The sequence below is a fragment of the Panicum virgatum genome, chromosome 2N, assembly GCF_016808335.1.
Source record: "Panicum virgatum strain AP13 chromosome 2N, P.virgatum_v5, whole genome shotgun sequence".
In the NCBI taxonomy this organism is placed as follows: Eukaryota; Viridiplantae; Streptophyta; class Magnoliopsida; order Poales; family Poaceae; genus Panicum; species Panicum virgatum.
Genome location: NC_053146.1, coordinates 42,688,494 through 42,708,253, shown reverse-complemented (window position 1 = coordinate 42,708,253; position 19,760 = coordinate 42,688,494). Strand labels below are relative to the sequence as shown.

The following is a 19,760-nucleotide window of genomic DNA, read 5'->3' as shown; positions in this document are numbered from 1 at the left end:
TTTCGCAATTGGCTTATCAAACTCTACAGGTTCTTGAACCTTCCTCTTTACCAACTGGTCGGTGCTGATCCTTCTTCAGCGTTTCAGCCTGACAACGATGGGTTGTTCCCGGTGCACGTCGCTGCCTCGGCAGGCAACCTGGTTGCTGTCATCATCCTTCTTACCAAGTGCCCTGGCTGCGCTGGATTGCGTGATTCTCAGGGCAGGACCTTTCTTCATACTGCTGTCGAGAAGGGGAGCCATAATATTGTGAAATTGTGCGCATGAGACCACAGTTTAACTCGATCCTGAATATACAGGACAACCAAGGGAACACTGCTCTGCATCTAGCTATCCTTGAAGGACATTTGTCCATATTCCAGACTCTCATCATCAACCCACATGTTCGCCTGAACTTGCCAAATCATGAAGGAAAAACCCCCATGGATCTTGCCGAGAGCAAAGCTCCACCAGGTTTTTATTTGGGATGGTAAGTAATTCATCGACTACTACTATTACTCTTTATTTCTCATTTATTTAGAAAATGGAAGAAAGCTCAATTTAGTGTTTTGTACTAATTGTGGTAATTTTAAGCCACTTGAAAATTTGCTCTTTTCTTCTCAGCCCTAGGAAATACTATAGTGCCACACAATGTGAAGTTCCAGTAAAAATTACCGCGAATAATGGACCTTTACGATTTTTTTTTCTTGCAGCATGCACGGCGTAGGATACTTGGTACGCTGACTTTTGTAAATGCTCAGAATGGCAACTGTCGCCGTGATCATTTCAAAAAAGCTCGTTCCGAAGCTAAACAAGGATGAAGAGTCAAAAAAGATAACGGGTTTGCGCAGATTGTGGGCATCTGCTCGGGTGCTTGTCGCGACGGCAACATTCGCCGCAGTCTTCACAATGCCCGCGGTCTCTGTTCTGAGGACACGAGGGGTACCCCAGGGCGCCCGCCGCTGCGCCGAGCCCAGTTGGCCCCATTGGGTACGCCTATCATGGCCGGGAAATATGCTTTCAACGGGTTTGTCCTCGCCAACACATTAGCATCAGCTGCTCGGCTATAGCCACCTTCAGTCTCGTCTACTGCTGGATGGCTGCGGTTGACCTAGAGAAACGCATCAAGCTGGTTTCTATCTCGCTAGCACTGCTGAACGGTGCCGCGAGAAGCTTCTGCGCTGCCTTCGCATTTGCGCTCTATCTACTCCTTTCTCCGGTGGCCCCGGCGGACCGCCATCGCCACGGCCACGATGACGGCTCTTGTGTTGCTCGACGCGCTTCGCTTCCTGTGGCTACTGTTCGTGACACAGTCCATCGTCCTCAAGAGAAGGGGAGGCGCGGTGCCACTGCTCAAGTTAACAACTGCATTCATTGTCAACATGGTGTATCTCTTCTGGCCTTACATCATAATCTTCAGCCTGCTGGGAGGTCATAATAAGAGCCCGTTGCACCCAAATTGACTCCTCTGCCAGCGTACATGTGATTGAGGACAGCTGTACGTGGTGGACCCATGACACCGTGCCAAGACTCCTTGCCCGTATTTAATTTTTTCTTGAGAACAATTCTTTGTGAGCCATTTCAGTCTATAGTCTTAATTTGTACGTGTCTGTGGGTCGTGGGTGTAAGCAGCTCCTATACTCGCGCTCCATTTGTTTGTTTCTAAATGGACTAGATATATGCCCGTGCTTTGCTACGGGTTGCAAGAAAAAAATTTCATAACAATGCACAAAGTACGAAAAACATGGTGTTATTAATGGCATATCAGCTGCACGTAGGATACACCAGCATGTGAGGATACATCACATACAAGGTGCAATGTGACAGCTTTTTATTTAAAAAAACACAGCAAACAAAATAAACTTCCCGTGGTGAATTGAATTCTCCACACTGAACTACGACAACCAAATAACGTTTGCAGAGAAGAGTTAAACACATACACTCAATGCAGGATATGTATAGCGCAGTTGAGAATATTGCCAACTCCATGTACATATATAATCTTCATCAAATAAATGATTGCTCCAATTGGCGTTCCTAAATTCGGGCACCCGTAGCGTGTAAGTTTCAATGGTCTTTCGCATCCTTGCAGGCCACGTTGCGTCTCCTTGCTTTCCAGCGTGGCCTTCTTCGATCAGCTAGCTTATTTCGTCGTCGTCCGGCCGGTTCTTCAGGAGAGAGCTCCGTCCTCCAGCCAGGTCGGCTGGCTGGTTCTGCCCTCTTTGGGTTTCAGATCGGACGACGCGAAATTAGTTTTGAGAAGTAGTTAGTCTCTGTGTTTCCTGGGTATGTACGCATGTGCTGAGTGAGCGAGCTGCGCCTGTTGTAGGCTTGCATAAGAGCATGCATGATAGCAAGATTAGCAAAAAGTTCACGTGCTGGAAAGTTGATCCTCGGAAAGTACTAGACACTTCTTTTTCTTTGATTACAAAATATACTAGTAGACACTTGTAGTACTAGCTTGTACTGACTCTAGTAGTATATAGTACTAGCTTGCTTTGGTTCCTTCTCTCGTTTGGTTTGGAGGTCGCGGAATCGAATACTGGGAAATTACTATTTGTTTGTGTGTTTCATAGGCACGCATGTGCTGAGCCAGCTGCGCCTGTTGTAGGCGAGCATGCATGATTGGAAATTTGGCAAAAGTCTCGTCGTGTTCGTGTTCTGGAAAGTTGATCCGCGGACACTACTAGAAACTTCTTTCTTTTTTTTTCTTTGATTGATTCTAATATACTGCTAGTAGATACTTGTAGTACTATTAGCTTGTACTAGTTCTAGTATACTAATAGCCTAGACCGAATCCTAAATCCTTGCAGACATTTTTTGTATAATTTTGCGCCGCATCTGGATATATGGTGACCCGAAGACGCCGACACAAACGACCATCGTGGTGACTGGTGAGGACCGGAGGTGGAGGCGTTGGTGGCAGCTACCGCTGTCTAGGCTACTGGGGCAAAGCACCGGCGAGTCGGCGACGCAGCGGCTGAGCGGTAGCGCGGCGCGGCGCACGAGCCGAGAGCAAGCAGCAAGCGCAAGTAGTGACCGGTGAGACGAGGGGCGCCCCTTTTGAGGCGGGAATTCTGCCGCGAACGCCAGAAAAAATACTGAACAATAGGCGAGACGAGAGAGCGGTCAAACACTGAAAACTCGGGGCGCCCGGCGACTTCGATTCCCCCGGCCGGCCATTGCGAGCTGCAGCAGGCCAGCGCCGGCCTGATTGTTTCAGGAATTCAGGCTCCGGCAGCCGGAAGAGGCCGTCGTTTTCGGCCCCCTCGTCGGCACGGTGGCTAGCTAAGCTAGCGTACAAGTCAGTGGTTCAGCGCACGATGCCATCAGCGACCGGCGCCTGCTCCGGTATCATGTTACAAGAGCAGACACGTCTACCTGGTCGGCTCGGCATGGTCCGGGACTCCTGGTCCGGTTTTGTTTGGCGTTGTTCAGTTCCCAAAAAATTTTGCGCAGTACTCGTCACATCGAATTTTCGAACACATGCATAGAGCATTAAGTGCAGTTGAAAAAATAAATGATTATACAGTCTAACTGATTAGAACTGATTAACATGAGCTGAATCTTTTAAGCCTAATTAGTCTATAATTGGACATTATTTGTCAAATAACAATGAAATGTGATACAATACTAAAATCCAAACTTTTTCACCAACTAAACACACTCTTACATTGCTCCTTGACCGGTCCCAACCCTTCTAGTAGGATGTCCATATAATTAATAAGGGTGCTATAATAAATAAGAGAGTATGACATAAGAGTTAATAGAAAAAAATAGATATAATTTCTTATGCAAGACACCATATTTACACCAGAACCAGGAAAGAGAGAATAATGATAGGATAAGGCAAGAAAAAAGAAAAGAGAGAATTAGATGAGATTTATTTTCTGTATTTATGTTAAAAACTATGTATTGAGAGGTAGTGTCCATAAATACTTTCTTACTCTCTTTTTTCTGTAGACAATACGACACTCATTTGGCTGGTGGCTGATGTTGATTTGTTATAAGAAAAAATTATTGGCTGTTGCCTGATCGACTGGACACGACTGCATCGTCGCCGTCACCCCTCCCCCCCCCCCCCTTCTTTTCTGAACGGAGCGCTATGGGATGCTAATCAGGCCGATAATTGCATGCATGCGGTCAGCCTAAACCACCCCAGCTCTATTGATTAACCCGAATATAATTTACGGTCTTCTCGCCGCGCCAGATGTTCCCACGCGTAGGGAGAAAGGGGGGAGAAGGAGAACATGGACGGGAGCGTTCGCCACCAGCAGCTTTATTTGCGCCACGTCAAGCACTCGCCGTTCAGGGCATGGTCACTCCACTCGGCAGCCGCGACATGGCATGAACAATGATTTTTTTTTTGAGGGACATGAACAATGATCCCAGCCAGGCCAGCACCGATGTGACGCGTCACGACTGAGCATATTCGCTCTCTCCGTGCGAGAGGATAGGGAACTGTGCTTTCACACGCCCCTGCTGCTGCTGCAGCAGCCGGTGTGTTGTGTACTTGTGCTGTGTTTTCTCCAACTCCGACTGCTCCCGCGCCGTCACCAACAGTAGTTATTCCAGCCGGTGCAGAAAGCCGAGCCCGTCGAGGAGACAGGTCGTTGCTTGCATGTCGTATTAGGCTCTCCGCACTCGTCACTCTCTAAATTCATTTTCTAAAAAAATATTCTTGCCTAGTCATCAAAATTCTCCTTTCTATATTCAGTTTCTCCGCGTTCATTCACTCTCTATATCACTCTCTATACCAACTACCAGACCGTGGGGCCCACGTGTCGTAATTTTTTTTCCTTTTTTTACCCCCGCCCTCCCTCCCCGCTCTCTCTCCCCCGCAGCCCCTCTCTCTCTCCCCCTCCTCTCTCCCTCCGCCACCGCGCCACTCCTCCCCCGGCCACCGCCGTGAGCCTCGCCGAGCCACGCCGCCCCCTGCTCCGAGCTCCGCCGCCCCTGCTCCGAGGCCCGACGGCGCCCAACGGACCGGAGCTCGCGCGGCGCGGGGCGGCGACGGCCCACACGGCGCGGCGAGGCAGGGCGGCCTCCGCCGGCGGCCATGGTAGACCTGTCCGCCCAGAGCCCGCGATACGGCGCTGGGCTCGGGCTCTGTCCGCCCAGGGAGCTCGCCGCCGCCCCCTGGACCTCGGCGCGGCGGTCCCATGGAGCGAGCGCGCGGATCTCGGCGGCGTCGGCGAGCGCACCTCCCCGGTGGCCCCTCCCTCTTGCTGCTGCTCCGGGCGGCTTGGGATGAGGCGAGGCGGCGCGGCCACGGCGAGCGCGCGCACGAGGCGGCGGCCGCGGCGAGCAGGGCAGGGCGGACGTGGCGAGGCCAGGCCGGCGAGGCGAGGCAAGGCAGCCCCCGATGGCGCCGCGGGCGGTGCTCAGCGCAGCCCCAGGGGAGCACGGGCACTGCACCCTCCCTTGGCGGCCATGGCGTGCGGCCCGCAGGGTGGGGGCGGCCGGCGCACAGCACGGAGGGGCAAGGGCGGCCGGCGCACGGCACGGCGGGGGCAGGTGCGGGGCCGAGCGGCGGATCTGGGCGGCGGGCAAGGAGGCAGCAGGGGTGGAGAGGCAGGGGGCGGTGGCGGTGTCGAGGCCGTCGCCGCACCAGGGCTTGCGGCGGGGCAACGGCGAGAGCAGGCGCGAAGCCCATGGCGGCCGGCGAGCGGCCCGACCTCCCTCGCCTCCCATGGCCGGCGCGGCGGACCGGGGCAGCCGGCGCGCGCCAGCACGACTCCTCCACTCCGCGCCGCCTTCCCCATGGCAGTGCGGCCTCGGCGAGTCCAGGCGACCATGGCGGGGTGGAGCAGGGCCGGGATGGGCGCGCGGGCCATGGAGCTCGCCGCGGCGCCCCCTCCTCGTCGGCTCTTCGAGCTCCGCCCGCGGCGGCGGGGCATGAGCTCGTCCGCGGGCGGAGCAGGGGCGGAGGAGCAAGGGCGCGCACGGCAGAGAGCAGGGAGCAGAGCGCGGCCCTCGCGGTGGCGGCGCAAACCGCCCTCCTCCCTCCTCCTCCTCTCTTCTCCCTCCTCCCTCCATTGCCGGCGTGGGGCCATGGCGGGCCGCGCGGCGAGACGGCCGCCACCTCCCGCGTGCGTCCATGGCCGGCTTGGGGTGGCGGCCGTGCTCCTCCGACGTGGACCGTCGGCGGGGACGGTGGCGGCTCCTTCCGGTCCGAGCCGCGGCGCGAAGGCAGGGTGGTTGGGCCGGACGGCAATAGCGCGCTGTCCGTACCCGCGCGCTGGGAGTTGCGGGCGGGAGGAGCTGCGCTAACTTAGCGCAGCATTTAGAGAGCCCCGCTGCGGGAGTTTTCTCTCCAAACTCCAACTGTAAAATGCATAGAGAGTGGGATAGAGATCCCAGTGCGGAGAGCCTATTACTGCATCAGCACGATCTGCATGCCGACTCTCCAGATCAGGATAATGTACAGCAATCAGGCCGTTACTACTACCGCCTGAAACCCTGATAAGCTACGACTTTGCAACAACCGTGGCCTCTCGGCGACTGCTTCGCTTGCTCCACCTTGTTGTCATCTCGGCATCTCGCCTTTTGCTTTCGTAGCAAAATTGAGTGTTTATTGCCGGCTCGATTCAGCCCTGTTCGTTTGGCTGTGGCTGGTGCAGATTTATTATGAAATAAAAATACTACTGGCTGACTGATGGTTTGTTGACGGGTGCTGATTTGACATGAGAAAAAAACACTGCTACTGGTTGGCTGACAAGCCAAGTGAACACATTAAAGCCGTGCTGAATCCAAACCAGTGGAGTAACCAATCATGTCAGGGCATGGCAATGAACGGCCGTACAATAAGACATGAATATGCGTGGGAGTGGGACCAGCATGCAGCATCCTGTACAGTTCAACGGCCAGGGTAGAGCATGATCTCCGCTGACACTGATGTGACACAACTGAGCGGATAGTCAGCCAGTGCTTTTGGCACCAAAGAATAAAACTATTTGGCATCATGGCATCATGGCTGGAGTTGTAGTGGGGAAAAAAGGGCAGCAAGTGATCGGTGCATATCAAATGAATCCAATTAGCAGATCAAATTTACCTGACAGACAGCACAAAAGTTTCGACTTTAAACCAAATGGTTGGCATTTTTTCCACTTTCAAACTGGAAGCAATGACACAGCAAGTACTCGTCGAAGAACACTAGTATTGGTTCATGTAGGTTGCTCAACTGACAGGCCGCCTGACAGAAGAAACATGCACACAGGTAAGCTACGATATTTAGTAAGTTTACCCAGTACAGCGTGTTAATATGACATGCCAGCATCTGTTCTTGTGTTATCAAAAGTCATGGAACACCATGAGGGACTCATCATGTCTAGTGAGAGCTAGGATCAAAATGTTCTTTCTGTTCCGAAGTTTGGTTTCATCCTTTGTACCCTGAAATAAACAATGCATGAGGTTCTGATGCGCAGCAGTGTACTCTAAATTGTCTGACTTTGCATCAAGATCAATTCTGGCAACAAGATACAGCAAACATGGGATGCAAGCCCAGGAACTTACATTGCAATTTGTATTCTAGATTAAAGAATGCGACTTCAAGTATGGCAACTTACTACAAGGAATTATTGTAATTGCCAAAGATGATTAATAGCTAACCTCGAGTAGAAGTTCAGCCATACAATTGACCATCTGGCGCAAGTTTAAAGCAGCATGATAAAGATGATCGATGTAGTGTTCCCGATATGTATTTTTCACTCTCCAAACAAAAAACTGTGCATTTCCTGTTCCTGATGCCGCAGAAGGGACTCTCTGCAAAAATAATTGACTTATATTCCCAGCAGGAGCAGTTCTTTTGTTGTGTCCATTTAAAGTACAGAACAATATTGCTTGCAAATACTTAACTCACTACTACTCTACTAAATGCGCGGCAACTGGCAAGTGTAACAGTTCAGCAATTGTCTTCACTGCTGAATCCATGCTTGGCTTAATCTATCGATCAGGTAGAAGTATTCTGAAACTTTTGCTCCATGAAAATAAAAACTGAACTCTCCATAAAATGGTATTATATTTGGCAAGGACTATGGTGGTACGGCTGATATGTTCCGAGAAGAATAGTTACTTTGTACTAGACTCTTAGACTAGTAAATCATTAAGAGCAAGCAAAAGCATAAAGAACAGGGGTAATATAAGCATATAAAGTTTTCCTGTTCTGGCCTTCAGCTTTAGGAATTGGCAGTTGCGTAAAATCACTTCATATAAATTATTTGTGTTTACCTAAATTATTGATTAGCTAAATATGTAGTTGCTAGCAGAACTCTCCGTGTAGGTTGAGGAGTTAAAAGTTTAGTTTTCAAGCAACATTCACAAAAGTGAGCCTCCTGGAGATGCAATGGCTAGTCCATGGGACTCACACTAATTCAGCACTTGGTTGTTGGACCTTGGGTCAAGGCATTTTCTCTGCCTCTTCTGACCCTGAGAAAACTCAGGGTCGCCTTGTAACCTTAGATCTCAAAGCATATTGTAAGTAATATGTAAATCTGCCCAATCAAACCACCATCACCACAAACACCCACCCACCCAACTGGCAGATGCACATTAACAGCCTCCATTGTGCCAATCATGTGCACACTGAAGATTTTTGAAGATGATAATGTAGCCTGTCTGGTAGCATCCATCGATGTATAAGTACACCAATGTTCAATAGACATGGAAGACAAAACAGTCTGAGATTTTCTTCATTCCAAACTAATCATTCTATTTGGCAATATTTTTTCCAGATATACCACTCAAAAACCCAGAGGTCAGTAAGAGAAGGTTAGCAAGAAATGTCCAGATATGCCCTATTAAATGACATACTAAATCAGTCAACCCCTTTCACATCATTAAAGTAGGGTAGAGAGCAAAAACATTGCAATAAGTAACTGTTACTTTTTTCAACTGAAAACTATTTTGAAGCAGCAACTCCAAAGTAAAGGGACAAAAGTATTGTTAAAAAGATGGGAGTAGACAAAAAAAATTTGTCGAAGCAAGAAACGCTACATGTGTAGAGTTTATGGAACAAACCTCTGAATCTATGTATTCATCCTTCCAAAGTTTGTATAAAGTTTCATGAACAATCTGCTTGTCTAGAATTGTCTTGTCAGTAATCTGCAAATTTCGATGGAAGTCTAGCATCATGCTCTGAAGTTAGAGAGTGAATAATAAAAAAAAACATGAACACACCAGCGTAATGAAGATCAATGCATCATTGATGCATATAAAATGTGTCTGAAAACATAGCAGAAGAGTGCAATTTCCTTGGCATAGAAAATTACTTACTTCATCGGTCTCAACGGGACCGGCTTGTTTCAGCAATAACCTAAAGATTGTATAAGCTTCTTGCCCATGTTTCTTCTTCACAAGAGACTCTACCTATACGCACAAAGAAGAGGAACCAATATGGGTCTGATTTTAGGATATTTTAGTAACCCTAAACAATAAAAGGATGAAACAGTAAAGCATTCACGTACCTCATCGTTTCGACATGTCTCGACCAGTTTGTTTAAATCTGCAAAGAACACACAACTGTCATGCAAAAATCTTACATAAATAGCTTATAATGTCAAGGCTGATAGTGTCATAGTGGAAGTCCAAATCAAGAATTACATCAGTGTTCAAGAAACGCTACATGGTAAATAGCATGTTAAGTCAAAACCACCAGCATTAGGTCAGAAACCTCACAAGAGCAGAGTTAAGGTTGTATTACCAAAAAAATGATACCAAACTGATGCATTAAAGTTTCAAGCAGAGAGGAATTCAGATAACTAGACAATTCATGTATACAGTGATACAACAGTACAGTCTCCAGTTCATGTACAACAAATAGTTAAATACAAGTCTTACCGAAAGTGAATTGTTCTGGGTCCCTAGTGGTAGAAATGCACTCCAGATCATTCAATACACTTATTATCTGATCCACTGTCATTGATGAACCTCCTTCCTTCTGTCCTACTCTCTCCAAAATTCCATTCATTGGTGATGTCACTGCAAAAGTCGGAAATTCATTACTAAAGTAGTTCATCTCATCAAAATAATTGAAACTTTGCCAAAATACAGTCAAATTTGATACTTTTTTCATCAAATAGCTTTCAAAATTTTTAGTTTGGAAACCAAAAAAAATAATCATATATGCAGATCACATAAGAAATGCCGCCACCCCACAGTGCCCCAAAAGATCGCAACATTTTTATTGTGTATAGTAAAGTGAGGATGCATTAAGGATATGTACAAAGATGCGACGACGTTTGTCCGGACATGTGATGGAAACACCACTGACTTTCCTATTAACATAGGCCTACACCAGGGGTCAGCATTGAGCCCTTATTTATTTGCTTTAGTGATGGATGAGATCACAAGGGATATACAAGGTGAGATCCCTTGGTGTATGCTCTTTGCTGATGATGTGGTGCTAGTTGACGAGAGTAGGGCAGGGGTTAATAGGAAGTTAGAGCTGTGGAGACGCACGTTAGAGTCGAAAGGGTTCAGACTTAGTAGGACCAAGACCGAGTACATGATGTGCGATTTCAGCGCGACTAGGCATGAGGGGGGAGACGTTAGTCTAGATGGGCAAGTGGTGGTCCAGAAGGATACGTTTCGGTATTTAGGATCGGTGTTACAAAAGGATGGCGACATTGATGAAGATGTTAGGCATAGAATTTCAGCTGGCTGGTTGAAATGGCGGCAAGCTTCTGGCATTCTTTGTGACAAGAGGGTGCCACAAAAGCTAAAAGGCAAATTCTATAGGACAGCAATTCGTCCGGTGATATTATACGGTGCTGAATGTTGGCCTACAAAAAGACGACATGTGCAGCAACTGAGTGTAGCAGAGATGCGGATGTTGCGGTGGTTTTGCGGGCACACAAGGAGGGATAGAGTCCGGAACGAAGTTATTCGGGATAGGGTCGGGGTGGCACCAATTGAGGAGAAACTTACTCAGCATTGGCTGAGATGGTTTGGACATGTCCAACGAAGGCCTCCTGAGGCGCCGGTGCGTAATGGGATCCTTGAGCTAGTCGATAATGTAAAGAGGGGTAGAGGTAGACCTAAACTGACGTGGGATGAGTCGGTTAAGAGAGACCTTAAGGATTGGAACATCTCTAAAGAAATAGCTTTGGATAGGAGCGCTTGGAGACTAGCTATCAATGTGCCTGAATCTTGAACTTATTTCTTTCGGGTTTCATCTCTAGCCTACCCCAACTTGCTTGGGAAAAAAGGCTATGTTGTTGTTGTTGTTGTATAGTAAAGTGAGGATCAAATAGGAAATGAAATTTAGGATTTAGGGAGTCAGGAAAATGATAAAACAGCACAACTTCATCTAAGGCCATACCAGTGTTGAATTAACTATTAGTCACTTCATAATAGTTTATCAGTTTATCGGGCTTCCTCATTTCAGAACAGTTATCCTACAGAGAGATCAACATTGCAATTATTACTGTGTTTTATATCCTTCATCTCTGCTACTGATGATGCTAACAATAGAGTGGCCTCTTATGTCAATAATAATGGTCTAATGTCGTTAGTTATTCACAAGAAGGGCAGGCCTGGTGCAGCGATAGAGTCTACCATCTGTAACTGGAAGGTTCCGGGTTCGATTCTCAGCCTCTGCACATTTGTGCCGAAAAAGCTTGGTGCTCCCCCAGACCCCGCCCAGTGCGGGAAACCTACGGCACTGGGTATGCTCTTTTACCATCAGTTATTAACAAGATTTTATGCCTCTTTGGTCATTGCATATAGAGTAGCATTTTGAAATGGACTAGCATTGCGCCCGTGCGTTGCTACGGGTAATATAAATTTTACCCAAACCTACATGAGAACACAAACCACCAATTTTGTGCTCTTTCACTCCGTGTACAAGTCGTGCCACGACCGCATGAGGTATTGATTGTTCTGGTTCCGATTGGGATTCGGATTGATTTGTTCGGGTTCCAATTAGGATTCCGATTGACGTACAGAGGAATCATTGCTTGCTTTATAAATAGTGGAGATTAAATTTATGACATGCTCCAAATTGGTCCATAGAAGACCCTTATACAGATAAAAAGGTTCAAAATTACCAACTTAATGAACAACTATCACATTGTGGTTTACTATAAACCTAGCTATCAGTGTTTTTTAGCACCGGCTAGTGATTCTTTGTGGATGCGCGTTTGTGGGCGGATGGTAGTGCATGAAGATGCAAGGATTTATACTCGTCCGGGCCGCCGCAAGGCATAATACCCTACGTCCAGTTCGTGTTGCTCGTGTATCTTGCACTGGTTTGAACTTTGAAGTAGGGGGTTACAAACGAGCGAGAGAGGGACCGGCGTCCCAAGTCTCTAAGATCGGTGAGGTGGAGTGTTCGTGGTTCTCGTCTAGTTAGGGCAGCTGCCGGCGGGTTACAAACTGGCCAGGTGCGTTTCCTCCTCTGTCTGTTCGTTCGCCTGACGAGGCGGGCCCGCCCAATAGGTCGGGTGGGAGGCGCGCCCCTTAGGTCGGGTGGACGCGGCCCGCCCCTTGGTTCAGACGAGGCGGAAAGCCCTCCACGTAGGTCGGGGCTAATCAGTGACACTATCACGCTGGCTGATGAAGCGTCTTAGCCCTTAACCCTTAATCTCTGGATATCCGGTATATTTATACCTAACACTATCAATTATGCTCGTGCATTGCTACGGACAAAGTTGGTATAGGTATCGGATGCGTATAGGTGCCCATGCGTTAATTTTGTGAGATCTACGTGATCGAGTCGTGGACGGAGGGGGCTGGTCCGACACGCATACGGGATGGACTAAGGTTCACCTGTCAATGACACGAGACAGACCAAACCAAACGGACCAAACCTTTAGATGAAACCTTACTTGCTTTAGAAATAGGTATAGATAAAATTTATAGTAAAGCTCTATTTGGCACGGCTCCAGCTAATAGCTCCATGACAGATTTGAGGTTGTAAGCATAGTCACCGGGTTTGTGGAACGAGGGTGCGTTCCACGTTCCAGGAACGCTGTTCCGGGGACGGGAACGGGGAACATTTTCGTTCCCGCAGTGTACAAATCAATCCCAAACACCGCTCCTCGTTCCCCGTTCCTCATTCCTCGATCCATTGTTCCGAGAACTTCGGTGACTATGGTTGTAAGCTAAAATAAATTTGACTAATATATATTTTTATCCTATCGTAAAACACTTGCTGAGTACACAGAACTTCAGCCCCACGAATCTGGGGTTAGGAATACACAGCTCCAAGAATTCTTCGAGCTGGAGCTGTGGACGCACAGCAAGTGTTTTTTTTTTTTTTGGCTTGACAGCTCTGCAGCCAGCACCATGAGGCAAGACAAAAACAGATGCACATTCAGAACAGAGATATATGATAAAAATAGTCTAACTTCATGAAATATGCAGGAGAGCTATTAAAAAAACAAAAGCTGGATCAAGCTAGGACCAACCATGTGGCTTCATATTATATACGAAATAGGTACCCAAATTCACCTTGACAAGGATTGAACTTGGTTGGTGTGGATAACATCCACATCCGCAACAAACTGAGCCAGGCTCAATTCCTGGTAATGTGCATAATACTTATATTTCATGGTCTAGTATTGAGAGCATTTGAGCAAGATATTGGATGTTACCAGTCTTGTTGTCATTGTTCATTACATTGGCCTCAAAAAATGCTTCCCATATAGCAAGGGTACCAACCTTCAGCTTTGCTTTCTTTCGGTCTGCACAGAACTTCAGTACAAGAAAGTATAAGCAGTAGGCATTGACATAGTTCAAGGTCATGCTTCTCAGACCTGCACTTAGCATGTATAGACAAATAAAATGTATAACAAATGTGCTGTTAGTATTTGTTTCTTCTTTTTCTGTACCCCATGCATGTAGAGACATGATATATATAAATTGTGAAGCTAACAGTTTTGAATTTTCCTTCAACTTAACTTGTAAAGTACACCCAACTATGTGCCACAGATGATAAGCTTCTGCAAGATGTCTTTACATAGAGAACCGAGCAATGGTTTGGTTGATAGATCCTCCAGTTAAGAGGCCGCCCACTCGGGCTCAAACCCAGGTGCTCGCAGGGCATGTGAGTAACTTCTCTATAAGGGTTCAGTACTCCCTTCTCTAAAGGCACAGCCAAGGGGACGTCTCTACCGGTGGATGGTTCTTTTTTCTTTCTAGAGAAGCGAAGTTCGACTTACCTACATCTGATGTGAAATTAACATATATGAACTTTTATTTTGGTAAACCTTTTTTTTCTGTAGTTCCAATCCGTTCTTAATTCTATTTGTTCCAATGTTCGAGAAAACGTTAAAAAACGTACATTTACTCGCGAGTAAACGGTAATCGGACCCCCAGCGCATCGATTATGCCCTGTGCGGCGATAAAAGCGCTAGGCGCGCCTAGGCAGAGCGATTATGTGCGCGGCGGAGTTTAAACGGTGAGGAAACGGGTAAAATGTGTCGCGATGCGTTCAGCGGAAGGGCGGGCGACCGGCGGGAACTTTCCCGCGCAGGGGAAAAGAGCGCGCGGGCAGGTAAAGGGCTGGCGGCTAGGTTTTGCGGGCCGCACCCTGCTTCTCGCGCCGCTATTTCTCTCGCCGCCACCCCTTCCTCCTTTTCCCCGAGCCCAACCCCGACCCCGACTCGCCGGGCGCCTGGATTCCTCGGGTCCCCGCCGGGCACTGGCTACGACGGGAGCAGCAGCCGAGGCGGCCCCTCCCAGCTCCCGGCGGCGGCGCCCTCCAGAGGCGGCGCGCTCCCAGCAGCTGCGCGCTCCCAGCGGCGGCGCCCTGATCCGCCACTTCCCTGTGTCCTTGCCTCAGGTGATTTCTTCAATCCTTTGCATGAAATTGATTGCTTTGTGTCATCTGTTGCTGTTTCCCCATCGATTTGCTTGATTTCTTGATCTGATTTGAGCAATTTGGGATCTATTTAGTATTTACTACAACATGAATGCAATATTGCTACTCTGCTGGTCTGCTGTATGCCTGTATCTGTCTCCCTTGTTTGAGTTGTGCCCTGCACCTTGCTTTGCAGGATGTCGACACCTGAAGTTACTGAAGTTCCTGCAGTGACAGAGGATGAGAACAATCTGAAGAGGAAGTCATCTGACATAGGATGGGAGTGGGGACGGCTCTGTGATCCAAATGACAAGAACAGGGTCAAGTGTCTTCTTTGTGGCCATGAGAGTGGACATGGATAGTGAGAACCAGGATGATGGAGATGAAATTCAGAACATAAGTGCCTATATGCCATGAGGAATAGTGGGAACCTTGCTGCCAAGTTATCTACTCTAGTTATCTTTAATTTCTGTTGTGTCATGAACTTAATTTATTATCTTGTTTGTTGTCTGTTGTGTTTTGTGAGATGTGACTGACTTGTGAGAGAAGTCAGCAATGCAACTTATGAGTGATGTACTGATGTCTTTAAGATATATTTGTGGTTTCTGAGCCTTTTCCCTTTTGCATTATTGTGGATTTGTGGTGCTGTTTGGAAGATTGAATGGACTGACATGTGCAGCACTAGATCTGTCCCTACAAGACAAGCTTCTACTCTTTTTCCTTCTATTATTGTTGAATTATGATTTATGAATGTTTTCAGATTGCTAAGTACTATCTCTTTGATTGACAGGCTTTTGCAATCAGCTGTTTGTTGAATGTAGGAAGCCAAGGAGGAGCAAACATGAAGTCAAGAACAAGTGTGCAACAGCAGGTAAAAGTCTCTACTTATGTGCCTTTACAATTCATCATTTTGGCCTTCTGGTACAGTATCGTATTGCGCCCAGTAGTATAAAAAAACATGCAAACGTTTAATCGCGTTTAATCAACATTTACTCAGCCTAGGCGCTAGTCAGTGGCCTAGCGCCTAGCGTTTTCTTGAACCTTGATTTGTTCATATAATTTCGAGAAGACTCGCCCCCCCCCCCCCCCCCTGAAATTATATCTGGTAAAGGTTGCACTGTGCTTGTATATAGGATATACTACCTCCGTTCTTAAATATGACACCACTGACTTTGTTCGTTCATTTGAATTTTCATCTTTTTTCTATAAATGTTTCAGTCAATAGATAAATTGCAAGTCAAACCAAAAGTACATGCATTTGATGATAGATCTAGTGGTACTTGTTTTACTTTACTTAACTAATTTGAGGAAAAAAATCAAAGGTGTCATATACTTAAGAACAAAGGTAGCATTAGTTAGGAAAAAACACATAATTAGAATAAATTGGCTTGCAATTAGCTAGACTAGGATTCTGCTTCAATAAGTCCCATTTGCAGACATGGAAGAGTAGGTAAGCACAAATGCACATGGGAAAAAACATGAATACATGCACCTACATAAATTTGCTATATATAGTAGTGCTACGAGTACATAAGCATGTTCAAGAGAAAAAAAAAGAGTACTCACTTTCTTCTTTAAACAAAATATGAACCTCTCAAAATTTGCCCGCCAGAGTACTTCATTTTCTGCAATTATTGAATCCTCTTCATCTACTTCTAGGGCTTCATGTTTCCGCTGAGAAAACAATGATTAAGATAATTAGCAGATGAACAGAGAAGCATATTTCATACATTTCAAACAGTGTAATACTATATAATGAAAACGAATGATGCATGTTTTGAAGCTTTCATGAAAAAGACTATGATGTAAATTCTAACAAAGAAAAAGTTACATCTAGTGCTCGACTAGGTGGATCACAATGATGATGTGTGGCAGAAATATCTCAGAGAAGGAGAAGTATTGCAACTCATAAAAAGGGCAAACATCTGTCCAAGATTTGGTGGATTCTAATTAAGACTACATCCGCACCATTAAATGTGTTTATCCGTAAATGATCCAGAACTTAATTTAGCGAATCTTCAGTACGACTAAACGGACACCAGAAAATGTATTGTCTGGGAAAGATTTGAGCTCAAAATAAGAAAGGAGTTTGTATAACAAAGATAACGCTCATTTGGATCCATATTTAAGTAAAATTTCAGTTTTGGCATTTCACAAGCCTATATATCCTGAATACCATGCAGTGCAAATGTGTCTGCCAATCAACCTAAGTTTTTATTAACGAAATAAGTAAATCTATACCACTAAAATGTGTTATCTGGGTCAAAAAAATCGCTAACATGCAGGAATATCATCATATTAATGAAGAAGGTATCTAGCAAAAATTAAGCTAAAAAATACAAAAGAGGTGTGGACAACAAAAACATCACTCATTTGGATCTATGTCTAAGTAAGAATATAGATTTGACATCTCTCTAGGTCTATATATCATCGTTTTCAATCACAATAACCTGAATATCATGTTGCTTTTTCAAGTTTAACACAAGGAAGGCAGAATCAGGATCATCATAGACATTTTGTTCAGTAAGCATGAAGCCAACAAATGACAAAATAATGATAAGCTATAACTGAAAGAGCATAATACCTTTCCACCAGCAACAGCATGATGATCATCATCCTTTGCATTCGATGACTCTTCCATGGAGTATGGAATCTCAGAAAATTTTTCAGCATCAGATAAAGCTGCAGTACGGACAACTTTTTGCTCAAGTGAAAGAACCGTCTCAACAGCCTGTCCCAAAGATATATTTGTCAGCTCACCCAGCCAATCATGATGTATATAACATGTAACAAGATCAAGATGGTGGTATTAGGGGTGGAGACAAAAACCAGAACATGAGAAACGTAGTTAATGGCAACATATGTTTTCATCAGCAGCCCAGGATCAAAACAAGATGTACAACTCCTTTTCATGTGGGGGCAATAGTATGCTATTCCCTTTTTATCCCTGCTCTCATCTACTTTCAGTCTGTCAGTCATGACACTCCTTAACCAGTGATCTAACAATCTGGTTTGAATGCTCTATGGCTACATCTAGACTAGTCAACTTTTATCAATTCCTTCACACATCATCAGATGCAAGTATTTTGTAATACAGGTCCAAGCCAGCAATGCCCACAAACAAAGGAGGTACCACATCAAAGACATTCACATTACATGGTATCGGACTATGCATGCCGCTATCAAATGCCTTCTCTACTACAGTATTAAAACAGGGGCACTCAATGGGCTTTGTGAAATAACAAATTCCATGAAAATAGAATATTATTGTAACACAAAACGAGCATCAATCATTATGGAGCAAGGTAGAATGTGTCCAGAACTCTAAACACTACAAACTAATACCCATAATGGCCAATAAGGAATAAAAGTTACTCTAGGAGCTCGCTTCCTTGTGGACGTAGGCTGCTCATCTATAAGCGGATCAAAAAAAGGTTCTGGTTTTGGGCAACGTTCCACATAATGCGCATATACAAGTTTGTTGAAGTTCATTCGTATTTCTTCCCTTGTTGGTTTGGGGCTGCCTGAAACATGTACTGACCCATTAATAGGAGGAATAAAGTTGAAAAACAAATCATGCCATTGAAAAAGGCCAAAGTTCAGACAATAAAAAAGCAAACGAGTAAATAATGGTCAGATAACCACTTCAATAAAAGACATACCATCTGGTATTTTAGAGATTGTTCGCCACACAAGTTGATCAAATGTTAGCCTGCCATTCAGAAGTAATCCTTCAAGAAGAGCTTCTGACTGCAAGTTGTAAAATGTCATCAAAATGCAAACGATAGCTAAAATATGTTGGGACCTAGGGCGTGTTTGGCTGCCACTTAAGGGTACCGCGCCTAAAGTGTGACAGATGAAACGTTCACCACACCTATGGCGAGCTTAGGCGGTAAAAATCAACTCGTGTGGCAAACTCGTGGTGCCAAACAAACATTGAGGCAGTTCATCAAAGCTTCGGCATGGCAAACTGCAGCATGCCTAGGCGGCAACCAAACACACCCCTAAAGTTACAGCACACTATTCTTTCTGATAGATAACTAGATGAAATGAAAGTCATTTCAGTGGCAGAAATAGCACAACAACTAAAGAAAAGTTGTATGTGAAGACTTAAGATCATGTCCGTTATTTCTCTTTTCAACTGTCACAGACCAATATCATGCGCAGGAGGCAGCCGCACACCTTCTGCGAAGGGGGAATCGAGAGTGCGGGCGTTAGGTCACCGCATTCGCGCGCGCGCGCGGTCGCTCCGCGAGTGTGCGAGGAACGAGGGGGAGGGGAGGAGGAGTAGAAGGAACGGAGGCGGGCTTACCGATACGAGGGGGCCGAAGTGGTCGGAGATGATGCTGACGGCAAGGAGGATGCCGTGCTGCGACACCATGGCCGCGCGCCGGGCGGCGGCGAGGGATGCGCTGGGGTTTTTCTGTGCGAGATGCGGTGGGCGGTGGTGGACTGGTGGTCTCGCCGGCTCGCCGCGCATAAACCCTCGTCGACGGGATGGGGGGGGGGGGGGGGGGGGGGGGGGAATTTATGTGATGGACGGCCAGGATCGGGCGCATCTTGAATGGCCGGTGATTGAGGAATTGAGGAGACAGCAGAGTTGGCGTAAGCCACCCGTATAAGGCCGTCTCGAGCATTTTCAGCGTGTCCACTGTCCTCTACAGTTCTACTTCAGCCTCTATATAAATCTATTTTGAAAAGTAGAAATTAGAGGTAAAAAATCCACTCTAGCAGAGATCCTATCTGGCTTCTTTGAGTAGGGAGGCTTTCAAATTCCTCTCTCCTAACTCATGTCTCACGGATGCATATTGAGGCCTCTACTCAACCGCACGCCTAACTTTTTCCTCCCAACCATAGCCTCTACTCATCATCCTTGTCCTTTTGCTATGGCGGGGCCGACGCCGACCACCACCACCTCCACCACAATGACACCAACTGTGTGTTTGGTTTCGGGACGCGATGGGTTGGGTTGATTCCA

The 19,760-nt window shown here is 46.5% G+C and overlaps 1 protein-coding gene across 2 annotated transcripts; it reads right to left on the bottom strand.

The window, feature by feature from the left end:
* Positions 1–6,685: 6,685 nt before the first annotated feature.
* LOC120660561 lies at positions 6,686–19,278 on the bottom strand. 2 transcript variants are annotated; one of them, XR_005669646.1, is made up of 14 exons: positions 19,095–19,278; positions 18,445–18,532; positions 18,158–18,306; positions 17,367–17,513; positions 16,349–16,456; positions 13,575–13,674; positions 9,817–9,957; positions 9,444–9,481; positions 9,253–9,345; positions 8,998–9,081; positions 7,591–7,743; positions 7,253–7,371; positions 7,034–7,174; positions 6,686–6,873 (listed from the first exon to the last, which is right to left on the bottom strand). XR_005669646.1 is itself a non-coding variant. In XM_039939132.1 (13 exons), the coding sequence occupies exons 1-12, from the start codon at positions 19,260–19,262 to the stop codon at positions 7,273–7,275; spliced, it is 1,368 nt and encodes a 455-aa protein (XP_039795066.1). In that variant the 5' UTR covers positions 19,263–19,278; the 3' UTR covers positions 6,709–7,174; positions 7,253–7,272. The 2 variants fall into 2 exon arrangements, 1 of the variants encoding a protein (XP_039795066.1); XM_039939132.1 differs by having other exon boundaries at positions 6,709–7,174.
* Positions 19,279–19,760: the final 482 nt, after the last annotated feature.

Bases quoted from the DNA above. Each gene is read 5' to 3' on its own strand.
- LOC120660561 (XM_039939132.1), bottom strand. From the start codon at position 19,262: ATGCGCGGCGAGCCGGCGAGACCACCAGTCCACCACCGCCCACCGCAT. The intron at 9,958-13,574 runs GTAACATCCAAT...CGACTTTTGCAG, and splicing joins GAACAATGACAACAAGACTG to TGACATCACCAATGAATGGA. The intron at 7,372-7,590 runs GTTAGCTATTAA...TGTTTATTTCAG, and splicing joins TGGCTGAACTTCTACTCGAG to GGTACAAAGGATGAAACCAA.